The sequence below is a fragment of the Kryptolebias marmoratus genome, linkage group LG16 (genome assembly GCF_001649575.2).
Source record: "Kryptolebias marmoratus isolate JLee-2015 linkage group LG16, ASM164957v2, whole genome shotgun sequence".
Lineage (NCBI taxonomy): Eukaryota > Metazoa > Chordata > Actinopteri > Cyprinodontiformes > Rivulidae > Kryptolebias > Kryptolebias marmoratus.
In genome coordinates, this window is record NC_051445.1 from 13,415,767 (window position 1) to 13,443,147 (window position 27,381).

General features: G+C 38.6%; 1 protein-coding gene across 2 annotated transcripts in view; it reads right to left on the reverse strand.

Moving 5' to 3' along the window:
• Positions 1–1,336: 1,336 nt before the first annotated feature.
• The window catches only part of si:dkey-12j5.1 (probable assembly chaperone of rpl4), a 32,614-nt gene continuing 6,569 nt past the window's right edge, over positions 1,337–27,381 (reverse strand). For both annotated transcript variants that reach the window (XM_017426455.3, XM_017426456.3), the window contains exons 9-11: positions 18,733–18,786; positions 10,363–10,515; positions 1,337–1,890 (exon numbers count right to left, since the gene is read on the reverse strand). In XM_017426455.3, coding sequence (XP_017281944.1) covers positions 1,714–1,890; positions 10,363–10,515; positions 18,733–18,786 — 384 coding nt within the window. In that variant the 3' untranslated portion in view covers positions 1,337–1,713. The remainder of the gene's footprint in view (positions 1,891–10,362; positions 10,516–18,732; positions 18,787–27,381) is intronic.

The window sequence follows — 27,381 nt, forward strand, 5'->3', positions numbered from 1 at the left end:
GATAAAACATTTTCATGTTTCATCAAGAAATCGAACTCAAACACACATCAAAACTAGTTTCTGAATAAACAAAACTACTGAATCGATGAAAAAAAATTGTTGGACATGCTTAAAAATTTGGGACCATGGCAGGTAACCAACCAATTTATCTAAACGCTACCAAGAAGAGTAGTCAAATATCCAGCCAATAATACACCAGAAGCTTGTTGATGGCTACAAAAAGCATATGATCAATGTCTAATTAGCTAAGGAACATTTAATCAAATATGAGTGGGGTGTATGTATTCATTATGTATTATTTTGACTGTGTGAAATACAGCAAACCCACAATAAATTCAAACTTGTGCTTCAAATTCTTGTTTAAAAAAATAATTTAAGTTTTATGTTATATAACCATTCAAACCTAGTAAAAATCACACAAAAAGATGAGTGCATGCAAATGTCTGACTGACTTTAACAAGGCTTTTAATTTAAAGTAATATAACAGCTTAATGCTACAGCCATAGTTTTCAAGTTGTAATCTTTTTTTAATCCCAAGTGTTCATTGTATTGTATTGATTTCTTTCAAGTTTCAAAACTGAACTGTTTTATTGTTGTTGTTTTTTTTGTTGTTGCCTTGTGAAAACCTTGCTTCACGACGGTATAAAAGGTGAATTAAAAACAACATTTAGCTAAGTATCTATATATATATATATATATATATATATATATATATATATATATATATATATATATCATGTGAAAATAAACCTAACCCTAACCAGGTCATGTTAAAAACCCTTTTGTAAATAAAATGGATTGTAAATAAAAATCTGCTTTTTAGCCAAAGCAGAGGGACAGAGACAGAAACAGCTCTTGATGGTTTGAATGTTTTGAAAGATTTGGGAATAAAAGGGGCTGTAAGAAATCATTTCAGAATAATTTATCTGACCTGAACCAGTAAATTGCTTTACAATCAATACTTATTTCTTTTTTACTTTTGGTGTAAAAAAGTTCAAACATTTTAGGCTTCTAACAGCAGCACACATGTATTTGAACACTCCAACAGCATTAGAGATTAACTCTGCATAAGGTAATGTCAAATTCTGTCTTGTTGTCTTGACTGTACTGAATCCAACAATTTACTACAAAGAAAACAATAATGAAGCTGAAGCATAAACTGAAGAGTAGGAAATTATAGCCTTGTGCATAAACCTGAAGTATTAAAATGATATGTAAAGACATAATAAAGTGTTTGTCACATGGCAGTTCCAATGTGCTTCTTTGAGTGTTTTAATGAGGAAGAGTTGAAGTAGTTAGCATGCTCCCTTTGTGTTTTTGTTGTACGTGTGCATCTGTGGTGCATTATTGCGTGGGAGTGTAGAAGAGGTAAAAACATTCAAGGGTGTGTTTTCTTTTTTTTTTCTTTTTGCTTGCTTTTGCTGCTGGTGAGAATTAAAGCTCTAAAACTAATTTCTTTCATCGGCATCTGTCAAGGAGATTAAGCGAAGCATTACTCAAGTACGCACTTGTTTCACCAAAAGCATTTAACAACTTGACTAAAAAGAGATTGAGTAGACTGTAGAGTTTAATACCACTCTGTTTGTGCATATCAATTTAATCCTTGATAAGCAGGTGAGAGAAAAAACGTTTAAAAAGGCACTTTAGAGAGAACACAAAAAGTATGGGGAAGCACAACGAACAGTGATCTCATAAGCCAGGTGGTGCCGTCTTTCAGTGCTCCATAGGGGCCTCGGCATCATTGTCCTCTTCCTCATCGCTACAAGGTTCATAATCTTTGTCCAAGGCTGGCTCTCCCTCCTCTGCCTCCATTTCTCCTCCCAGTTCGCCCAGCAGCTGCTCCACATGTTCCAGCATCGGCTGGTCGTCGCATCGTAACTTACTGTACAGCTGGGAAGACAAAAAACAAGTAGATGAAGTTGTAAAAAAAACTCAAAGTGTTGTACAGAGCCTGCCAGGCACCATAGGTCAAAAACAAAAAACACCCCACAGAGGTTGTACTATTTCCTTCACTCAGTAAACAGAATAAATGAAAAATAAATGACGGTGATGTGAGGGTTTAGGGATTGTCAACAAACTGTAACATCTGGATGTAATCGATATCAGTTGTATTGTTTTTGGTGTCACTAAAATCACATTTATGCCCCCTGTTATAACCACTCTAATAGTTTAATTAAAGGCATTCATTTTTGTTACTTTTTTTTTAACCTATTTTAACATTTATTGATGGTTCCTAAGACATAGTTTAAAACAGACTATGACTTGTTTTGGATAAAATTAAGTTGAAATGTATTTTCTACTTTTCTGCAGTTGAGGGGTTTGTAGAAAGGTGAAGGTGGACATTTGTGTGTCTGTCTATGGGTGTGTGCCTGTTACCAAAGTATCTCTGGACAAAAAAGTATTGAAACTTGAAAAAAATAATCATTGGGTGTATCTCTACAGCTGATTAAGCTTTGTAGTTAATTCAATTCAAGATGGCCAACATAACTAATTCACATTAACCAACAAAAATGTCTATATATTTCAGTCAATTTGACATAAATTGAGCTACAATTTGAGGTGTTAGTAGCTGAGAGGTATTCACAACACATGCGTGGAGTGTGATTTTCAAGGTCCGACTAAAATGGCTACAACTCTGTCATTTCTTAACACAAGAAGATCTTGAGTAAAAACCTCTGGCATGAAATGTGGGGTGATATGCATTCCTTCAAGCACTGCTAGGCCTTTATTTACAATGTTTTGATAGTTTGTTTAAAAGATTTTAATCCCAAAAGTAAAAATTTGTCACATTTTTGTAACTTCGCTGAACTTTATTGAACCCTGCTTGATATCAAACAGTGATGTCTGTCAGCAAATCTGTGTGCACAGCTTCCTAAACTGAAGAGACTGATTTTCGCTACCTCTATTTTTATCTCAACACAGAGCACCTGATGGGCTCCGTCGGCTTGTTAAGCACTGGGGTTGGGGGGTGGGGTTAAAGTTTTGAATTGAAAGAAGGTTCTTTAGCAGAAATGCTGAGGATAAATATGAAGTGCAAAGCATTTCTGTTCAGGCAACACAAGAGATCCGGTAAGTGAAAAGCTTTCAACAGAAGCTCTTTAGTCGTGTCACTGAAGTTAACAGCGCATCACTACACAATCCATAAACAGGCAGCTTAGGGTTGAGAGAAGTGAGCAGCCCCTGAGGGTTTAGGTCCCCAAGTGCTGGTCGGGCCACCTGAAATATCCGACCATATCTGCAGCCTGTCAGCGAGGCTCACAAATCTCTGGTAAACACTTTTTGTCTTTCATTTGGCAAATCAGCACATTTGATACACAGTTTAGCTGCACAAGAGATGGGGAGAGGGGGGGGTAGGACCGTCTCTTTCTTTCACTTGGCGTTGCGACACGCATGAACGCAGAGAAATGGATCCTGGAGCGCATGTGGCGTTCATGTGCGCTTACATAAAATCAGAGTTATCGCAGTGAAATATGCAGTGAGGAGAGCGAGATAAATAAATTTTTTTTAAAAACAGCCCCTGTTCTGAAAGCTGCCAGCAAATTTATCTCTGTAAAATACCCTGCTTGTGTGTAATTATTGGACTCAAAGTGGAGCTCGGTGATAAAAAAAAAATACATTTGCGGCACCACTAAGGACAGGAAGCGTAACATTTTTATATGTGGATATAATACGCAGAGAATGGAAGACAAATGCAGCCATTTAAATTTAGTCCATTTCCAGAAAGTAGAGTAAAAAATATGCTGAGTGGTTTATATAATCTAGGAGATATTATTTTATTTTAGTCTTTAGAATGTGTGTGGTTAAAACACGGCTGCTTGAGCTTTTGGACAATATGCAGCCGAGTGCCATCATTTTTACTAAAAGTGTAGGCCAGGGGAGTGAGTGACTGCTTTGCCCTAGGACCAGTCTCTAAGCAACGGCAGGTCCTGACAGGAGTCACGCAGCCCCATGGGAACTCATTTAGAGTGTTAGAATGTGCTCTGTGTGTGTGTGTGTGTGTGTGTGAAAATTTAAGCGGATGCTGTCTGTGCAGGTTGGAGCTCCAGGGATGCAGACCGTGACCCACGTCCAAGCACAAAATCTGATAGCGGGTGGAGGAGAGGTGACCCTGCCATACTCTTCTGGAGCGCCATTATTGCATACAGCCACACAAAAGCTGTGATTTTCATTATGGTTGTGTCACTGTTGGGGAGGGAAAAATAAATAAATACACTTGGACATGCTTTGCAATTTCTCCGCCCAATATGCAGAATGCTTGCACCTTGCAGCCTCAGGTGAAAAGCAGAGAGCGTTTTTCACATGAGCCGCATTAGAGGAATAATGAAATACATACAGAGGACATTTGCAAACACGCTCCATCTTCTTGCAATCCTGGATGCTACCTGGAAATTGTGTTCGCAGGTAGTGATATTTTCAACGAATCAATAGTGCATTGTGTCTGCCGGGCAGGATGCGATTATTCATTGTAATACTTTGAGCGAGCAAAACAAACAGGAGCTATTCTTTACGCGTTCTGTAATGAGCGCTGCTTAGATCAGCAGCGCTGTCTCAAAAAAAAAAGAACGAAAAAAGAAAGAAAAAGAAAAAACACACACGCGCACACACACACATTTCTCATTTAGAACAGCCAAGTTTTTTCTCTTCTTACTTTCACAGCCCAGAGAGCTGCCTAGAGAGGGAGGGAGAGAGAGTGTGTGTGTGTGATCGTATAACTTTTTCATGGTCCACTTTGCTCCACTTTCAAGTCACGGACCAAGGCCCACTTGACCACTGCTGAAACAAGTCCCACACACAACATTTTATGCACTTGCACATGTAGAAGTTCACGAGCGCACCACCTGCTCAATGCACACATTTTTTTTAACATCATTCTGAAAGTGGTACCGTTGGCCTGTCCAATACACACTTTTTGTCTTGACCGAAAAACTTTCAACATTTATTTGAACTTGTCGCCATAAAATTTGGTACAGACAACTGAATTCTCAAGTGGATCCATTTATATTCTGGCAGTAACATGTAAAAAATGTCTTCTTTTTTGGTAAAAATTCATTTTGTTTAGTTTTTGTCAAATAAAATATGACAGTGTTCTTGTTCAGTTCAGATTATATTAACTAATCAATATATTATATTAATGAATATTAACTTTTTAAACTAATTTTAAGACCTAAAACCAAGAAAACGTTTCACTGTAACCTTATTATGTAAAACTGACAGATTTAAAGGTACTCATTGAAAAGTATGAAATCAAACAGAAAGGTGTAGCCTGAACTACATCAAATGATGCAGCAGTTTTCCAGATATATTTATATGCATTTCAGAAATGTGGGTATGCACTTAATGTAAACAAAGCACTTGACTGAATCCAACAGAACATTATATGCATACATTAAACAACAAATATGAGGTAAATATGTACCAATGCATCAAAATTTGTTGGACTTCTCAATCCCAAATAGATCTTCCATGACCTATTTTCAGTCACTTCGGCTGTTTTTGTAGGTAAAAAACGCACGCGGTAGTCAGCAGCTGTTCGCACATTTTGCTCGTAAATTTTTATTTAAAAACACATTCACCATCAATATGAAAAAAAAAAAGTGTGGATTTTGTTTCTTACTTCATGAATTGTTTTTTTATTTCTTTAAATTGGTCTTCGGGAATTGCAGCGAGTACCTTTAACTTCTGTTTGACGTGACATCAAAAATAGAAAAATTGTTACAATACGAGCTGTCAAAGCATGTTCACCTGAGGTGCTTTGAAGCTCAAATAAAAAATAATAATAATAATATTTTTTTTAAAAAATAAGGACATACAAAATTGCCTTCTGACCTCCAAGTTTTTTGACAGTTAGTGACGCGACGTGACATAAATCAACACGACAGCACTCACAGGGTAGACACTTCCACGAAGATGATCTGGCAAATTGAATTCATGATAACGACAGACACTGAAATGAATAGGCGCTTGGAATTTCAAACAAAAGGCTTTTTTTTTCCAGATTCACAACACTAGTCTTGTAGCTGAACATGGCTCTACGTATGGATATACGGTCATTGAACTGCACTGTGTAGATGTTCTTATTTTGAGGTATTTATAGATATAACAAATAAAAGTAATGAAAAAAGTGAAAAGAGTGCTGATTAACGACACAAATGCGTGCTGATATATAACACCTGGAGTATGTCTTCTGTTTAGATTAATCCGTGGTATTGTTTACGTATTACTGTCGTGTATGAAGAAGACAAAGATGCTCAAATGCACACTGATGTGTCCCTTAAACAACAATATGCTCTTTTCTTTTCATTTCTTGGCAGAAACCTTTTGAAAACTTGCATGGCAGATAAAAGACAGGCTGATTATGTAGTAAAAGCCTAATCATTCCATCATTGTTCACCGTCTGCTCCACACCTATGCTTAACTTCCACTTTCATTTCACCTTTTCTTTTATTTCATTTGCTAATACCGTCATTCTCCCAGCTTCTCTCTGAACCATTTTTTTTTTCCCCCCCTCTGTGCACTTCTCCTTTTTAGCTTTCTTTGCCTCACGCTCGCACACTCTCACCAGACGACCTTCCTGTCAAGGAGATAGATTTGTCTTCATGCTCTCATCTATATGCTCATTCTCGCAAGCGCACGCACGAGCACACACACTCGCCGACCATTTTTGGCAGAATAGTGCCAAAATGGTAGCCTCCTCTTACATGTCTCTGTACTCTCCACATGCCCTTTTTAGACCAAACATAAAACAAACTCCGACAGACTTGTGCACTTCTTCAATAAGCAGGAAAATTAAGAGAATTGTTTCAACGCAGGTGCATCCCTTTAAAGCAGGGGGGGTCTCCACCCTGGTCCTTGAGGGCCACTATCCTGCATGTTTTCCTTGTTTTCCTGCTCCGACACACCTGATTCAGTGGTTAAATCACCTCTTCATGTTCTGCAGAAGCCTGTTAATCACCCATTGATTCAAATCAGGTGTGTTGGAGCAGAGAAACAAGTAAAACATGCAGGATGGTGGCCCTCCAGGACCAGGATTGGAGACCACTGCTCTAAAGGGACAGTGCAGATCTTTAGAGGTGGGGTTCTGTGAAATGATTATGAAAAATTATTACCTTTGCAGTTTGAACAACCTGAGTTTGGAGTTTAATTCTGACCAACAAGGTTTATTCATGGTCAAAGTGAATGGAAATTAGGGCTGGGTGATATGACCGAAAATTAATATAGCAATAATTTGGGGATTTTTCACAATATACAATATGCATGCATCCTTGTTTGTTTTTTTAATGAATACACTTGAATATGCTCAATAAATCATCCAGCCATACTGGAAATGCTACAACTAATTGCTGCTGTTATTTGTAAATAGCCATACTATTTAGAAATGTAAAAGTTTACAAAATATTGTATATAACTATGAATATACTATAAAATATTTAAGACTTGTTTTAAAATGGCAGCAATCCACTTTGGTCTTAGCCCCACTTGGACGAGGTTGTCTGTTCAGAATTAAACTATTTCCCAAAAGCTGAGGTTGTTCAAAGAACTATCTATAATAAGTAAGATATTAATTGTTTGTAACTTCCACAGAGCCCAACTACAAAAGGTTCTAAGTTATTCCTTTAACTTTTCTTCTACATCTCACTGGTCTGCAAACATAACACACTTCGTCCCTAGCAAGGGTGTGACAGTGACTGAGATTATAGCTTCTGAAGAGAGAACAGAAATTGCTGCGAGACTCTCGAGAGGGCTGACCGCAGACTCACAAAGACACACACAACTTAACACCCCAGTCCTCCAGTCACATCCTTGTTGGGGTAAAAGCATTAAAATTACACGACCTGCACCCCAGCCACAATCCGTTGCTCGTGGGATACCTTTTCAACCACTTCAGATAGTAAAGCGTTTGACCTCTCTTTGCCCTAGCTGCCTTGCTGCGCTCACTCACTCACACACACACACACACAACACTGTCCTCTGTGCATACGCTGCAGATCCCTCCTCAAATCGCACCCCATCTCGAATTCCATTTCACGTCCGGTTTACTATTGATTTTACCCTCGACACTATTCACAAGCTACAACCCCATCACACACACACACACACAAACACACCAAGTCTAATTTGTTCCCTTCTTTGGCCCCATTTTATTCTCCACTGTGCCCTCCTAGTCATCTCGTGCACTTCGTTTCTGGCTGTGAGAGCAGTACGTGCACTACTCTGTTTTTTTTTTCTAACCCAAGAAAAAAAATGAATAATTAAAATATTTCCCTAAAATTTCTAATATATGCAAGCTAATGCACACATACACAAGCTTTATTAAACATGTGCATCCTCCTAAGGTGCACGTACGCTTACCCGCATGCATTTTCTCACAATTTCCCTCCACACAAACGCTTCCTTATCGAAGTCATGAAGTATGCAGAAAAGTGAACTGGTGCCCAAACAAGCCGTTGGGCTTTGAGGTCTCATTTTTGTATGGGAGCCCATTGTAACTAGCGGAGTGACTCGTCATTAAAAATTCAAACTCACACTGATGCTCGAGCAAAAGGCTCACATTCAACTGAGGAGAAAACTAAACTGCACAATGAGCACACACGCGGGGAAGCAAAGTTGTGGAATTGATGGCGCTGTGGGGAGGGGCAGCATTCTGAATGTATTCCACCTCACCTTTCCAAGGTCTTTGTGCTATACCTTGCACACATTATTCTTTCACTCACTCTGCAAAGAAACTGCATTGCTGTTTACTGGTCACGCTCTGACGACTCACGCAATTCTTCTACCAGACTCTCACTTTATTATTTCGTGGCTAAATGCCCAATTTACCCCATTTTTCATTGCCTTTTTTCTCCTTTTATGCCCTTTTCTCCACAGTACTGGCATCTAAAATCTAGATGCTCAATATTCCCACCCCCATGCAAGCTTTGAGCCCACCTCAATCCTGTTTCAGCTAAGGACACGGCCATTGGTTGCTGGTTAGACAGTTCAGTCGATACACTGCCGGCCAGGAAGACAGACATCAATATATTGCCACTAACCTGCCCCTACTCATCTCTACAGAAACATAATGGGGGTGGCAAGAGGAGTAGAGAAGCTGAGAGAGGAGAAGGGGAGGGGGGGAAAAAAAAGAAAAAACAGAAAGTGGGGCCTGCCATTCTTTAGTCTGTGTTGTCAGATTTACAGGCCTATTGGATTTTAGACTAACATGAATCACCGCACAACGGAGGTATTACTCGCTGACAGAATGACAGAATAAATGAGACACATCACCTGGACTGTGTGTTTGTGTGAGAGAGTGAGAACGAGAAGGGGGGAGTGGGTGGGCGAGAATAAGAATTGGGGATAAATTTAAACGTCTTTAAGATTCTGCACAGCTATTTCTGAGGCGACAATGAAGCTTTGTAAGAATCCGCTCGTGTTCACGGTCCTGCATATAATGTGCGTCTGACAAAAAAACAGTTCTTAGGAGTTTAACTTATTGTGACAGTGCACTGCATGCAAATATCTGTACTCACTGAAGATAATGGTAGGAAAGGCAGTCAGAGCATTGTTAAAGCACCAATCAGGCTTTAAAACTGATTTCATAAAATAAACATTCCATGGATTATTTTCACAAATAATTGGTATCATTGGAAAATATATATAAATACTGACATCATTTTATCTAATGATGTCATACCATTAGATAATTACTAGTCATAAGTAACGATATGAGTAACATTCAGATCTACCACTGATGAAATTAGCTCTGAAAACAAGGTTTCCTGACACATACGAGTGAAAGTAAGGATATAAGAACTGATTCTTGTTTGGATGGCAACGTACCTGCTGCATTTTTTAAACCTGTAAATTTTTGCAGCATGAATTCAACTAGGTCAGACCTTGCTCCATTAACAAACACACACAGTAATGGCAAATGAATGTGGTTTTCGATCAGCTGAGAAATGTAACTGCATTTTTAAATAAATTAGAAACAGCCCCATCCGAACTCTAATGTCATATTTTGGGCAGCTTCCATCCATACAACTACCATGCTAATATGACCTTTTATGGCAATATGTCTTGACTTTGGGAGAAAATTATGACTCCATTAGGATTTTGATGTTATGATTTCAGTAATTTGCTGTTCGATAATGTTCAAAGGGCAAATGTCACACTCAACATTGCTCCGCCTGTCACCTGTTCAGGCAATCAATGAATGAGGAAAGTAACCGATGCCTTTTTTAAAGAATGGAGGCAATCTTTTAAACAGAAGGATGAAGGGACATACTTTACATATCTCTAAAAGGGGCTTTTTTTTACAGGTCCAATAAATGCCAAATGAAACAAAGATGCTACAATATTTCAGTGTTATACTTTGATCCAAATTACCTTTTTAGCATTAGTCAGGTACGATCTAGCAGCGTCTTGCAATGCCTTCCACTCCTCCTGCTCCTCCTCCGTCACTTCTCTTCCTTCTCCTTCTTGCTGCTCCTTTGCTTTCTCCCACTGGAGGTAGCACACCCAGCCAGATAGATACCACACCTGGGAGACAGAGGATCACAGTTGGGCTCAAGTGACATCAGGTGCAAAGATAAAGTGTTCCGTATTCCTGTGGGTGGTCTGTGTTAGCGTAAAAAAAAAAGATTTGTGACCTTTACTGAGCATGTAATCCTTTCCTCTTTGACAAAAAGGTTTCAAACACATTATAATGAATCACACACAAGCAATCACCCACTCAGTAATCACTCAACCTGATCAAACCTTGACAAACACTGCACTCATTGCAAATAAAAAATACCGAGAGCAATGAGCACAGTGTAGCTTCTTAGGTGTGAATTCAAACCTGTCACCTGTGCCACCATCTATTTTTCTAAAGGCCTTTTGTAGCAACATTTATGTTGCAAAGGATTCAATTACTCCAGGGATTGATCTATAGGCAGAAGATGCTGCACACGTGAAAAATATGCTGACTTTAACTCAACTCAGAAATCAACTTGGAGCTGGGGGAAAAAAATGGCACAACTGAGACACAAGTTATAAATCTGGAATAATTAGCTCATTATCTTCTCCAACCACACAGGTGGTCCACACTAAAAGTGACAGTTCAGATCTTTCAAAGTTGGGTGCAACTGAAAGGTTATTAACAATTATTATCTTACTTGTTATAAATAGCTCTTTGAATAACCTCGGCTTGAAAAATAGAGTTTACTTCTTACCAGATTGACGAGCTGTTAGCTAACCCAAAGGTGCCAAGAACAAAGCGGATTGATCTTAAAACAACTTAATTCTCAGAAATTTAACGGCAGGTCTATAAAACACACCTTTTATTTTCATTTATTTATTTTTAAAACATTGCTATCAATTTCGCATCATGTTTTGTTTTTTGTTTTCTTTTTCCACAGAATTCTGTTTATTTGCAAGCATCAATAGCAGCAGCAGAAAGCTGTAGCAGTTCCAGTTCAGACAGCGGGGCTCTTCAAGCAGGAACATCATTCAGTATTTCTGGTGGAATAACCTCATAATGCGAAGCTGACTGTAGTGTAAAGGTTTTTAAATCAGCACGAAGAAGAAATTTTTGAGATTGCAGTTGTTTTAAGATGGCAGTAATCCACTTTAGCTTTGACCGCTCTTAGACTAGTTGTTAGCTCGTCAATCCAGCCGGAAGTAACTAAGGAAATATATTTTATTTATATAGCACCTTGCAATATAAAAATAACAATTTGGAAATTCTAGCACTTAGTTTACCAAAACAAAAACGAACAACACTAATGACAGATTACTATCAAAAGTCACCTCCAGGTTTTTAATGGTGGGTTTAATGTCAGCGGAAAGGTCTCCAACAGTCTGAGGAAACCAAGCTACCTGGAGCATAAATAAGAACCTCCATTTTCTCCTTATTTAGCTGGAGAAAGTTATCAGACATTCAGGAGATCTCTACAACAGCTAAAACGTTAGCTGATCATAACCTTTCCACAGAAGCCCGCTTCAGAGAATCTGAACTCTCCATTTAATGATCCATACTTATACGGAACCTTTTAGCCTCAAGTTTATACAAAGCTCATAACAATGTGCTTCTCATTCACACACACTCGTAAAGTACTTTTTATTATATCCGCACTCAGTATATGAAGTGCCTTTTTATTCGCACAGAGACGCCGATAAGCATTATCGGGAGCAACGGGAGGTACAGTCTTGCTCAAAGACACTCGGGGACACTGCAGAGGAGAGGGTTCTAACCCACCTATTTTCTGAATAAAAGACGACCATGCCACAGCTACCCCACCAGCTGGTAGCTAGTGTGTTATTCTGTCTAGAAAGACAGAAAGATGGACTGAAAAGACAAAAAGACAGAAGTAAAAAACAACAGAGATGGAATGAGAGACAATGAGACTAAAAGAAAAAGACAGACAAACACAATAAACAAAGAATCCCATTACTCAATGAAGTTCAGACTAAAGTCTGAACAAAAGTCTTATTTTTAACTGAACATATCTATGCTGAAACTCCCCAAAACAAGCTTCTCTTTCTCGCTTTCTTCCTCATAATCACACTTATTTGCCTTTCTATAATCATATAAACTGAGCTAAGCTGCTCCTTCCACCTCCAAAACGATCACATTCAACTCTCAGCAAACTCGGAGGTGTGTGTGTGTGTGTGTGTGTGTGTGTGTGTGTGCGCGCGCCTCTCTTCTGAGGCCAAAGATCACCCACCCACTGTTCTTCAAGCACCAAGAAACAAATATTAGCTTTATTCATTATTCATCAAGGGCAGAGGCAGGAGGGACCTGCACCTTTGACAAATCAACCATTTAAGCTAACAAACACATCATCGCACGCTGCACTGAATTCAGAATTGTCGCTCAGCCCACTGAGTGGGAGGCTAAACCCCTCCACCACCACCACCACCACCCACGTAGCAGAACTTAACAAAACAACAGCAGCACGAGATAACCACTGTAGCGGTACAGAACTAGCAGCGTGACATTTTATCTCATTGATCAATTTTTCTTGATTGCAAATCACATTAGAGAACAACATTTAGTAGCTTCAGTAGGAAAGACATGTTTAAATATCTAATGATGCCAGAATCTTCTTCGCACACGGCCCATTGTGAAATATGGTTTTGCCGATAAAAGCAAATGAGTAAAAACTGCACGAGGAAATTTGCACTCCAAGTTAAAAAAAAAAAAAGTAATAAGTCGGCTAATTAAAAACCTGGAAGAATCCATTCTGCTCTGCTACAACTCAAGACAAAAGCACACATAATAAAAGAATTTCTGTGTCTGTCAATCAAGTTGCTGGGACTGTTAGAATTTTAAAGCGAAGGCGCATCTTAGTTCCCATATGGAGCCGCTGAAGGAAGAACAAAAGCATCATGAATCAACTGAATACCTTTGAAACAAGATTTGCATGCCACTAGCTCAGTTGTTTGTGCAGATTTAATGTTATGTAAGTAGGGTTCCAGCTTTGAGAGACACAAGAGCAAGTAGACGGATGTGAGAGCTTTCCACTTTGCACACAGAAGGAAAAAAAAAAAGGAAGACGAAGCAAGGCAAAAAGGGGAATAAGTTACTATTGTAGTCAAGGGTTTCAAATATACATTTCTGACATCGCAAATATAAATTCGTAATGTCACTTTGAAACGAACAAGAAAACACTGACCGTCGAACTCCAGGCTGTTTGTATATGTGAGCGGCTGCAGACTCGCTCAAATTGAGTGTCTCTAAAGTGAGTTTAAAAGTTCAGCCCCCTGATGACAGCTTTCAGTCTGACTGTGGAGGGGGTTTGTGTGGGAGGCTGAGCCTGAGGGGGAGAGGGAGAGTGTTCTTCTGTCTAACACGGAGCAACGCACCCCCACTTTCGGTGGCAGTGACAGGGGATTTTCAGCAGACTGGCAGCACACGGTTCCTATTAAAGCACAGAAAATGGAGCCGTTTGGGCAAACTTTGGCGCCTCGCCGTACAGTCGGAGGCGGAGCGATTGATCTGTTGGTCGACTAATTAAGTAGATTTCTGACACCACTCCGTGATGTCAGCGGTGGTGCCTTTCTGCTTTTGCTTGTGTCTATCAAAAAAAGCACGCCAACAACAAAAGAGAAACATGCTTCAGGACAAATTTGGGAGGATGATTAGAATATTCTGAGCCCTTTGCTGCTGTTACTTCTGACTATCCTACACCCAGCTATAAGAACTGTCTCACATTTCTTATAATTATGTTGCCGTTGTTGGCACTTTTTCAAACTCTAGTTGATCGTAATGTTTCTAAAGAATAAATAATGTGAGAAAATTAAACTTCTATATTTATAAGTCACACACAAAGATGAGCTTCTAATTTTTCTTATCCATCCAAACAGAATTTGGAGCTGTGAAGGATGCCAATCTCAAACATGAGCCTTAACAGAACTAATGCATCCTATTTGATGTTGCTCCGGTACGTCAGTGCAGGCTGCGATGGCTGCTGACAGAAAGAATTACAGCTTTAAGGTGAGGGAGAAAGTCTAGTCACACGCTGTATTTTGACTCATAATAATGTAGTTCCATTTTTTTTCATAAGCAGAAACATTGCTGTAGCACAAAGGGATGTAGTTTGCGCGCAAGTCAATACTGAAAAAATGCTCTGCAACACGTAACTGAAATAAATGGAAATATGAAATAGAACAGCTAATCTTTTACTCATCCAATGACAGTAATCAAAATATTGTCATAGAAGTAAAGACCTCTAAAGTTGGAATATTTCTGTGCATGTAAGCATACCGATGAACAGTCTTGTATGGATTTTTTTTCCCTCTAAAACACACGTGTCAAACTCAAGGCCTGCGGGCCAGATTCAGCCCCTTGAACCATTTTATCTGGTCTCCAAGATAAAGTTTAAATTTTATTTGATCTGGCCCTCCAGTTTGGGACAGATCGAGGCTCCATCGCATTGTCATTTTACTTAAAAAAAAACTGAGCCTATTTAGTGAAGTCTTCTTCTCGGGACAGTGACTTTGAAGCCAAATAAATTAAGTTTTAATTTCTCAGTAATTTGATTTTGACGTGAAAATGGCAACAGAGAAGATCAAACAGGACCGATCGAACCCTTGCTGAAAAACCTAACAGCAAGTTTGCTTCAATGTATAATGTCTTTTTTTGTATTTACTTCCCCGTTTCAATGTTAAGGGTTTTGTTGATGGCTTTTTTAGCCGTTTGATTGGATAAAATTTCACTTAAAAGCTAATGATAGAGAGTGAGGCGTAAGAAATGAATGCTAATGATGTCTTTCTAAGTTTGATCTATTTGTCTTTGTTCATTAAAGTATGTTTGCTCTAAATTCTAAATATTATGTTACTGAGAAAAGGTAAATGATATTTCTATATGAATAATTTGACATATTACATCTAAAACCAGGGTGAATTTATGTATTTCTTCAATAAATTTTGATCAAGATTGGCCCTTAGCTGGGAACAAATTTAAAACTGTGGTCCCTTTGTGTAACAGAGTTTGACACCCCTGATCTAGAATCTTCCTGTAAATGGCTGCTGGTAGTTTTTACGACTCTTCCATGTCTTTGAAACTTAAAAGTTCACATGAAGTCCTTCTACAATGACAAATAAGGCATCACTGCTGGATGCTTTAAGACTGTGCTTCCTTTTGTGTGATAGTTTGTATGGTTTGGGTCCTGCTGAAAGACCAAAGAGCTTCACCTGAGTCCTGGTTTTCTGACTCTGGGTTACACAGTTTCGTCCAAACTGCCCCGTAATCTTCTGGCTTCATTATGCCTTTGATCCACTGAATGGCTCCGGTACTAAAGGCAACAAAGATGAAAGTTGTAATTGTTGGTAGGTTGCTCTTTTCCTAGTCGGCTTCATTTTACCTCCTATGAACAAATTGTTGTACAACCTTCTCAGAAAGCTCCACAGAATATTATTCAGGGAAGACTGACGAGGGTTGTTTTTGCGCAACCATTAGTCGTTTATTCCGCTTTATTTAAATGGTGGGTCCTCTTTGGGCCTCATATATTCATCTCTATTGGGTCAAAAGTGCAGCTTGCGAAAAAAACTGAAATCACCAGTCTACACTGTTCCAAGTTAGCCTGTAGCTCTTTAAATGCTTGTTTTTTTTCCCCAAACTGTACAAAAATCTACACAGACCATTTCATAGGGTTGCTTCTTAGTGCCACATGTTGAGAGAATCATTGCAGCTGTCTGACAGTGAAACAACTTTTAACAGCTAAAAAATAAATAAACCTTGGGGAATTTCTTGTAAAATTGAGAAATTGTTAGGCTTTTTTAAAAAAATAATCTGACACTCAGGTCGCTCCTTCATGTTCAAGCTTGATAATAGGAAACCAGAAACACAATCAGCCCCTTTGTCTGCAATACAACCACCGTTATTGATTCAACTAAAGTTGTGTAACCTCTCTAAATTAAATACAGGTGAGATTTTTATTTGGTCTGATATTCTTTAGAGATGAAATTCAGATTCACTTAAAGGGGGCTAATGATTGCGTGCCACTTCCATTCTTGATGATATTTTAAATCCTGTACTTGCATTTCAGTGTTGACAATAATTCTGAGGGAAAGCATTGAGAGCCAAAAGAGCAAATGTTTAAAAAAAAAAAACTTTTAATTGCAAACGGCACCTCAGTGGAAGAAACTAAGCCTTTCTCATTTTCCTCTAAAGCTATAAAATGGTCTCCAAAGGTAGCTTGATCGAGCTGTGCCCACTGTATCATAATAATGAGTCTTTCTGCGGGGAGACTGATAAAAAGAAGTCTTTTACTCCTTTGGATTGACAAGTAGTAAAACACGCATACACATTTTCCCTCAGAGCGCTGCTTATTCAAGAATTGGGACAGACTAGCCTACTAATCGGACTGAATTTTCATTATAGAGTCGTTTCATTCAGTCGAACATTATATTCATGGTCAAACTTCTGAGAGGGAGGACAAGTTTTTTTTTTCCTTTTTCTTGGCTTGTTTTGATTAAACTATAAAGGCGGTCAGGCTTTTGCAGTGGCAATTCCAAACTTATGGAATAGCTTACCTTTCAATATAGCTCAGACTATAGTCACTTTTAAATCCCTGCTGACCCATCGACACTTCTTTTTACTTTGGCTTTTGATTTAAACAGCGCATAAGATTTTAATAGCTCGTATCTACTTTTGTTGTGTTTTATATGTATACTTTACTGTTTATTTACATTGGTTTGGACTTGATTTTATAATTTATTTTGTTGTGTTCTTTGGCTTGTCTGTAAAGAACTTTGGTCAACCTCAGATGTTTTTAAATGTTCTATATTAAAAAAATGACACGGACATTGAAAGAAGCAGATGACGTCAGCCTTACATTTTATTTTACCTAGAAGGCTCTGATTAGTTGATCTTTATATATACCCACACACACACACACAAGCAAACTATTTTTCACCCATCAAAGAAAGACAAAAAAAAAAAAAAAAAGCAGGACACATACACACCCCAAATGTCCAGAAGGGGATTTCAAAATAAATGCATCCCCCGACAACAGAAGTGTTGGTAACCTGTTTGATTTTGTTGTTTTTGAAGGCTGTGGATAGAATTTGAGTTGGGAGATATTTTCTGAATACTTGAATAGTCAATAAAGTATACAGATTCAAATCGTTAAAGCAACTGTTTTGATAAGCAGCTTTCTTTTTCCCCACTTAAACCTGATACCAACACACTGCTAACACTACCACAATGTGGCAGTGACGCATCAAGTTGTTTCCCAATCACTGCGGCCCTTTTCCAGGCATGGGTACCATTTTCAGTGAAACACCTGCCCAAAAACAACAAACCCTTCATCTGTTTCTGCAATCATAGTTTCATTAAGAAAAGGCTATAAAGTGGAAACTACGGCCACAGGTGAACTCCCCCTTTACTGCCAATTTACCAATCCTCCAAACTGATCCATTAAAAAAAGAGAAACATGCAAAAACAGAAATATCCTCAGCAAGCAGAATTAGCAAACCAGAATCAGCGTGTGCATCTTTGCAACCTTGTTTTGTTCTGCAGCAGGACTTGTAATAAATAGAATATATTCATTGAAATTCTTCATCCCAACCCTGTGAACCCAGTCCTTATTTAAACAGAAATAAGACACAGGCATTAGTACTAAATCCTTACCTGACTGCTGGCATTAGCCCTTGTTAAGACGAATGTGATAAATTAATGCTCGAATCAGTATTGCCTTTTCTCAAGTAAACTGAAAATTTCTCTGTGGTCAGAGTGGTGTTATAATGAGTCCAGTTAAGCGTTTTTGTTTTGGTTTCTGCAACATAGGACACATTTGTTGTTTCAATAGTTTCTGAGCTATATTAATTAAAACTATAAGAGCAAAGGGCAAAATAAACAAGCGTTGAGAAAAGCATAAATGCCCCGTATCTATACTTTGTTTATGCAGAGATAAGTAACTTATTACATGGATTAACATTTAAACAACTAAGTTTTATCTAAAATTTGAAATCATACTTTAGCTTGAAACACTGATCTCTAGATACATTAGTTGTATCATTTTTAAAGTTCTCATTTACTCTGAGGTGCTCAGCCAAATTTCATAAAATAATCCTTTTTGTATAATTTTTCCTTAAGATAGACACAAATGAGAGCATCATTTACATCCAAACTGAAACAGTGATAAAAGACAAAAAAACACCTCAATATCCAGTTTCACAGATACAAAACATTATGTTAAACAACCTATGAAATTACACAAGGAAAAACTACACTATTACCAAACAGCTTGGCATGAGTTCATTGTTTACCTGCACGACTTCATCATCCTCCTCCAGGAGACCCTCCAACACATCTACGGCCATCTGAAGCACAGAAACAAACAAAACAAAACATGTTAAAGTTACTAAGACTAAAACATTTACAACAAAATAACTGCTCAACAATAAGATGAGACAATCAAAGTTTAGTGTTAAGAAAACTTGTTTCTTTTCAGCTATGATTGTAAATAATTTTGCACAAACGAGCATTGCTGTCGCCGGCAGTGTTGTGCATCTTCCAGGCGGCTCGATCAATGTCAGCGATCAGAGGGTCTGATAAGCATCTAAGAGGTCAGCATCCCATACACAATGTCATCAATACCAACAAGACAACAGACATGGCAGTCAATATACACATTCGCCGGTGCTTATCACACAGTCGATAGTCACTATAGCCACTGTCTCTGATAGCCCTTTTAATCTATTTACTGACACTGTTCTAACCACCCCCCTCCGCTCCGTGCACTACGATGCCTAATAAAACGAAAGATCAACTTGACACCCTGTCCATAATCCTCCTCCTCTCGAGCTTTGTCTGATTTCCTCTCTGTAGTGTACCGGAGAGGCGGTTCGAGGTCTCAAAGGAATTAAATGTTCAGTGACCTTTGTGATAGTGTTGTCTGTGGGAAGTTTCCATTACAGAAATCAGACCCGGACTAAAGTAGGCTGAGTGTTTGTTTTGCTGCAGCTCGCTCCACGTGAAACCAGCGGTTTCCCGTGTGTGTGCGTGTTTGTGTGTGAAGCCCCAAGTGATGATTTATTGATTTTTGTCAGCTTCGGGTTGGAGGCGACTGTTAGCCAATCACCCGTGAGTGAAGGGCAAGAATAAAAGGCGCGCACGTAGCCGCGCGTGTCCGCACACAACACCTTTACGGTCACAAACAAAAGCTAAAAGCTAAACACAACAGTGAGTACAACGAGCAGCACTTGGTTCTTGTTAAGGCGGTCTTATTAGCTGGAGAATTTCCCAGTTTTTCACTCCTCTTGCTCTTCAGAGCTCTCTTTTCTTTTCATTAAGGCAGCCGTGGCTCCAGAGGTGATAAAAACGTCCGCTAGCTGCATATACTAAGGCTGAAGTCTGTTTTACCCCTTCCTCTTACTTTTCAGCCTTACCCCTATATTTTGCACATTCGCATCAGGGGAAAGAGTGGCCTGATTCTTTTTCTTGTGATGTAAAAAAAAACCTTAAGGACGTGTATACTAGCCCTGAAAAACTGAGATTTTTCAACAGAAAAATTTCAGAATAAAAGATATGAAGTACCCTTGAAAAAGAAACCTCACAAATGTAAGTATTTTCTTAGCTGAAAATATTGTCTAATAAAGAAAAAAATATTGTCTGATTCCTAAAAACATTTTACTGACTCAACAAACATTGCAGTGTCTAGTTTATTATTTTACACTTTATTACTTTTAGCATTTTTTGTCTTAATTCCTAAAAAGCATGAAAAGTAACATTAAAAGCTGAAGTCTTTTGTAAGCTTGGGCATAGTGACATCTCATTTGTTTACATCATTGGTGTCCAATTCCGGCCCTCGTGGGGCCACTATCCTACATGTTTTAGATGTTTCCTGTTTCAAGACACCTTATTTAGATGAATGTCATAATAACAGTCTTTTTGCATTACTGAAGAGGTAGTTTAACAATTTGGACTAAAAGCCTTCCCTTCCTTGAAGGAATGCATTTTACCCGCTGCCTTTTATGCCAGAGATATAAACTCAAATTATCCTATGTTTAAAATGGACAGAGTCATAGCCAATTTAGTCAAATCTTAAAAGTACCATTTTTGCAAGATCTTGAGTGATCTGTTAACGCTCAGAGTATGTTTTGGGGTTGATGCTCAACTACCACCACATCAAATTTTTGCTCAATATCTGCTATGTACAATGTGTACATGTATGAGGTTGAGTAGCTGTGGATTGGCATTGGCCTTCTTCAATCAAGCTGAATACAAAGGTTGGTCACTTCCTGAGAGTTTCATTAAAATCTGTGCACTGGGTCATAAAATATTTTCTTAACAAGACAAACAAACACAGAGGGGAAAAACGTTCCTGCCCGTCTTTCACCTTTCAGAAGCAGGTGATAATCAGGTGTGCTGAGCCAAGAGAACATTGAAGACATGCAGGGTAGTGTCGCCCCGAGGACTGGAATTGGACTTCATTGGTTTACGTGAAAGAAATCTGCGACACAATGGCACATCAACTTCATGAAGACTTGCTCCATATTACACAAACTGTTTTAACCACCATTCTGTGTAGCTTCAAATATAAGAACAGACATAGACATTCGAGTAGAGGCAACACTGGGAAATGGGATCTGGCCTTGATGACGTACTTCCTTTGTAAAGTGGTGTTCCATTTCTTATATTGTATTTTAACCACTACCCCTTGTGACTTTGAATAAAGGGTAGAAAACATGCTTAAAAACCCAGGGGTCAGGGATTACACAAATAAATGAGATTCAGCCCAAGCGAGAGTCAGGTTAATTGAGAATATCTCATTAGAAGAGAGCAAATGTTAGAAAAATCAGACGACTGACTCCCAAACCAAACCTACTGTCCTAAATTAATAATGAGTGATTAAAAATACAGAAACAGAAACACTCAATCCCAGCTGATGAGGAATGGAATTATGTCCAGCGTCACTATTATGTACTTGACTTTCATTGTATCACGTACACACACATACACACACACACTCACACAAATACAGTAAGATACAGCCATACGATAGATATATGAGATAGGAAAAAAGATCTGACTCTGTTTTAAACTACTGATAGGACAGGCAGTTTTAGAGCAACAAAAATAGAACAAGAGATATCCGGGAGCGAGGACAAGTGAGCAATGATAACCATTATATTGTCTCCAACTTCTTAACTACACTGGTCGGCCCAGGAGCGAGTGATTAAAGATTCAGAGATTTTTAAGCTGCTTCACGCTCTAAACAACAACAAGATTAATATTCTTGCGGAGATAAGAGAAAAAGAGGGTGTGATACAAATGAAGAGAGCGAGAAACTTAAAGAGAGTGTGCAAAAAAAAACAGATCCTAATAAACATTCTGAAAGTGCCCCGTGAAGAACAACAGTGCAGCAAAGACAATAGATACATGCTGTCCTCTTTATTTCAAGACCTGTTATAGGGGGAAAAAAAGCAGCACTCTGGGGAGAAGCTCATTTATAATGTCCATTGTGCACACTTTGTGTGTTTGTTTGTGTGTATGTGTGTGTCATCTTGAGGCAATTCTGTTTAACGGAATCATTTTACCGGAGCGCACAGCACAGACTGGGGAAAGACAAATCACTTTACAAGCGAGGGCAAGCCATAGCTCGCACACACACCCGCAAACAGGGACATCCATACTAAAGTAAATAAATCTCGGAGTTGTCCATGCAAATTGTGCTTGCAAGGAACTCTGGGAATACAAGCGGCACACTCAGACCTAAATTTAAGGACGGAAACGTTTAATAATAAACAAACAGAAGCGAACGAGAGGGGACAACAACGGGGCGAGTGACTCCTCCCCGGCTACGCTGAGAGGAGCCTTAATGGCTGTCAGAGAAGGGCGTCTGTCCGTTTTCCTGCCTGCTGCGTGAATCAGCAGCAGTGATGGATGGTGATACCAACATGTGACTGTGTCCATGTAAGTGAGAAAATGGCAAGCTCTTAAAGGGACAGTTCAGATCTTCTTAAGTGGGATTCTGAGAAAAGGTCATGAACAGGTGATGTCTTACCTGTTGTGGATAGCTCTTTGAACGGCTTCACTTTAGAGTTGAATTCTGAGCACCTTGAGGAGCTAACGGCTCCTCTGAGTAGAGCCAAGACCAAAGTGGATCGCTGCCATCGTAGAATAACTTCAGCCTCAAAAATATAAAAGTGCATTCGAACACTTTTTTATAAACTTTTACACCGCCATCAGTTTCGCAACGCGAGCTTATTTATAAAAAAAATTATGTGGTTATTTGTAAGCATAAAAAGCGGACTTTCAACAAGAATAACACAATATCTCTACCAGAACAACTGTGGAACGTGAAATTAACAACAGCGTAAGGGTTTATAAACTGCTATGAAAGTTTTAAAACTGAAATTGTTTTAAGACATCAGCAACCCAATTTACTGAGAGCCCCGCTCAGACTAGGTGATCTATACCAATAAGTCGAGTTACTCATGGGTTTGTTGAATGCTCATGAATGTGACAATTTTTACTTGAATCAATTGCTAGCGTGACTTTTCTTGAAGGAATTGTAATTTCAAAATAATTTCTAGCCATCACAAAAAAACAAACTTCAAGATAAAAAAATATTTTTGTATTAGACTGTCGTGTCTATCTTGTAACCTCAGGATAAAAAGAACAACTCTTATTACCACACAATAAAAAATAAGGAGTTCAATAACTTGTTTTCTCGCCTTTTTAGCTTTTGTACATATGTAAAAAAAAAAAAGATAGATATTTTGGAATTCACCGAACTTGTATTTTGTTTTGTTTTTTGACTGACTTTACAAAAAGCTGACAGTCTTTGTCAGATTTATTGTTTGACGTGTGTAACAGGGATGTTAATCTGTTACACAAAGCAGAAGAAATGCCCCAACGCCTTCAGTCAAATAAAATACGGAACAGTTAGAAAAGTTATTACTGACAAGTCATATTAAATGTGATATCAGACATATCAAAGAAAATAAATTGAGCCAACATTCATCAATTCCCGCTTTTTCAAACAAGACTAAAACTATTAGATAAAGGACTACGCACAATAATGAAAGCTGTCAGTTTATCTACTACTCATAAACTAATCTAGTAATTAGCCCCACATGCTCACACTTCATTACCATCCTGAAAAATCACAACTTTGATATGAACCGATGCATTTTTTAAACTAGTCAATAAGAGGGAAATTTATTTGCAAAAGCACTTCTGGTTTTATTTTTGGGAGGGGGGGGGGGGGGTTTGGCTCATAACTCATCACATGACTGAAGAGAACAGCAGCATTTCTGAAACTGTCATTTCCATTCAATTTTAACCTGATATGTGAAGACTTTTTTTCCCCCCTCTCTCTTTCGGGCCTTCATTTTTTAAACAGTTGATGTTTGGGTCATGCTGTCATGCCTTTCACTATTTCTCAGCCGTTTTTTGCTCCCATGCTGAGCTTTTCATGTGCTATCAGTTCGCAAATTGAAATGAAAGCGCCCTTTAAAGAGATTTATTTTTTCCCCCCTTAAACCCATTTTTGAAAGCCAAGGCTTTGACACATTTTTTACTATAAAATATAAACAATTATCCAATATATGCCAGCTCAGTTTTCAGGAACCTCATAACATCGTAAGCGTTTATAAAAGCTTTGATTGAAGCACAGTTATTATTTTCTGTAATGCAATCAACTTTATTTTTCCCAGTCAAAGTTGCATTCAGTTTTAAGCTGTGATGTTTTGTCTTATTTTTATTGATGAGTAAAAAAAAAAATCTCTGACACGACAAATTTTCTGTAAGGGGTTGAAGTCAATCCAATTCTCCATTTTCCTTCTCCTACTGTTCTGCCTTTGATTGACTTCAATGTTTCCACCTGAGTCTCATTAGCTGTCAGTCGTCACTCCGGCTGCTCTTCTCTCCAGCTTGCCTGGCTCACAGCATAGATTTGGATTTATAAAGTTTCTTTGTTTTTTTTTTTTTTCCTATAAACTACTTGTTTTGTTTCCTTGATTCTGCAGCACCTTTTAGTTCTAATTAATTTTTGTTGGTCCTGCCTCCTCCTGCATTTGGCTCCTCACTCCTACAACCATTCACCATTTTGTGATGGCAGAGGGGTCTCTGAACAGCCTCAGTGTAGAGAAATACTAACGCTGTTGTTTATATTCCTACTATTCGCTCTTTATGCTTGTATCTGGTCACACCCACGACCAATGAGTGAACAGGAGCTAAAAAATGCAGATGTGAACGCTCGCAAAGTGAGCCGAGTAGAGTGGAGCCGGGGCCGTTAGGGTCCATGTGAAAGGGGCATTTGATTCTGACCCAAATGACGAGCCAACGGCTAGTCTGAGCAGGGCCATGATCAAAATGGACTGCTGCCGTCTTAAAAACCCCAGTTTCAAAAGTTTCATAGCAGTTAACTCAACCTCTGTTTTATAAGCCTTTACATTGTCGCCAGTTTTACATCCCATGGTTATTTAGACAGACTTCTGTGATTAATTATAAGCATCAGTAGTGGCAGCAGCAGATAGCTGTAACACTTCCAGTACGGCCAGGAGTGCTCTCTGCAGGCGGTATCATGGAGGTAGAATTTCAATATTTCTAAGATTCTCCCAAAACCTCATTTCAAAAGATCTGAACTATCTCTTTAAGACAACCGTTTTCTCCATAACTTTGAGCTCTCTCTGCCTTGTGCATCTGTAAATGTAATAACGTTCACAGTTTGATCATTTTCCAGGTCTGGTTTCAGAAAGTTCAAGCGATCTCCGGTCAAAATTATTTCTGGTATTCTTTCCTTAAAGAAAGTCGCCCCACTTAGCTTGATTTTGAAAGTAATAATTTGACCCTTTCGAAAAAGAAACCTGCCTGCTGAAGAAATGAGAAGGTACCAGGTGCATGGGTTTGGATTAAATAACTTGTCCGCTGAAACATATTAATCAGCTTTTTCAATAGAAGGATTTGTTGTTGGTTTTTTTGGATGACCTTTTGAGACACAGTAACAGTAACGAACCTTAAAAAGAAGCAGGAGCAGAAGTGCTGTTTTACAGAGCTAAAGGTCATCATGTGCAGGGTTCTTGTTTAAACTGTCACAGACTGGAGTCCATACAAGTGATGAGGTGATGTCTGCCACCCATAGAAAGCCTGAGGAAAACTTTTTTTTTGTGACTGTCACCACAGTGCACTGCAGTGACATTTTTCTCACTAGCTAACAAGAAAATATCACACATCCACATGATTTGGCCAAACTAATGCCACTAAACATTTTGCTCATTTCACTGAAAACCTTTCTTAACTTCACCTAAAGTTCCCGAAATAAAAACGTGCACAACTAAACTCTATTTATTACACAAAGATCCTGAGAGGAAACCTTTTAAACAATAAAATAATTGTGATAATATAAAATAGGTGTCACATAACCGTTACTAATCAAAGCTTCGTATTTGTAACCGCAAATGATTGTACATTTTGCCCATCTGCAGAAGAAAAGAAAATGATTAATATGTTTGTCGTTCATCCACCTTTTAAGGTCTAACAATGTATTCAACCAGGAGAAAACACAGATGAATAATAATCAGGGACTCTGCTAAGAAAGCATCACTCCAACCACCAATTCTACAGCCTAAAAATACAAAACATTACAGAGTTTAGGAGCTGTGAAAAGAATTTTGGTCCGCCGTCATCAATAGTAAGTAAATGTGTTTTTCGGGCGACACAGAAGAGGATGAATCGACAAAAATAGGATGTTCCTAACAAATCTATTGTAATCAAGTCCTGGTTTGAATGAGACGTGCAATTTTATTTTTCTTTCTTTTCTTTTTCAGCTGCTCCCTTCTGCAGGGGTCGCCACAGTGAGCGAGCTGGCACAAAAGATTTGGCAACCGTTTCCCACCGGATGCCCTTCCTGACACAACCTGGGCTCGAACCTGCGGCCTCGGGGTTAGGAGACCGCGGCACTCACCACCGAGCGGAGACCAACAGAAAATAGCTACCATTAATAAACCCTGTTTGAACAAAACTGTCCGTGAAAAGATACATATGCACACCTCTTTTCAGTGTGGTTCCCCACACAACGTTTTATTGTTCCGCCTCTCTCTGCACACCAGAATTTTCTGATTTTTTTCAATTGATTTTCACGTCTGTGTATAAACGTTTAACTAATTTTGCAGAAAAGTTTTTCTTAATTGCATGCCTTAAACACATAATTAAAAAACAACAAAGAGCAACACATTTGGGAGGTAAGAGAAAAAAAATTTAACTTTTTTTTTTTAACAAGTTTATGGTTTTAAGCACAAAGTCCAAATCTTCAATATATTGTTCATTTTGTATAATTAAGTTATCATTACCTCTGCGGAGGAGGTTATGTTTTCAGTAGCACTGGTTGGTTTTGAACTAATGAACAGATTTTGAGGAAATTTTAAGGAAATGTTGGGGTTGTCACAAAAACCAAGTGAATAAATGTTGGTACAATCTTTTAATGACCCTACGGCCCTGGTGGAAGTGTACGCTCTCCGAGAGCTTCTAGTTTAAGGTAAAATCTAAATCAGCATATACTTTAGGGCTGCCGTAAACTTAATGCCTGTGACAGTCAACAATGATGATAATGACTGCCACTTAAACAGCATGACATCTTTCTGAACTTAAGTGTTTTATGTTTTTCATATATATATGCCCTGCAAGTTGCTGCCACTGAGAGTTACTTAAGGTTTTGGTCTTATATAAAAACAGAAATTAAAGACTTAGCATTCCTTGAAGGAATGCATATCGCCCGTCTCCTTTCATGCCAGAAGGTTAACGATCGGAGTATGGGAGGAAGTAAAGGGGATAACTCTGAGTTACTACCACACCAAACTTCAACTCAGTATCTGTAAATCTGACTGAGTTACAGTCATTTTTGTGTTTCCTAATCTACGCTGGCTGTGTCGGCCATCTTGAATGGAGCCGACTTCAAACTTTAATGAGTT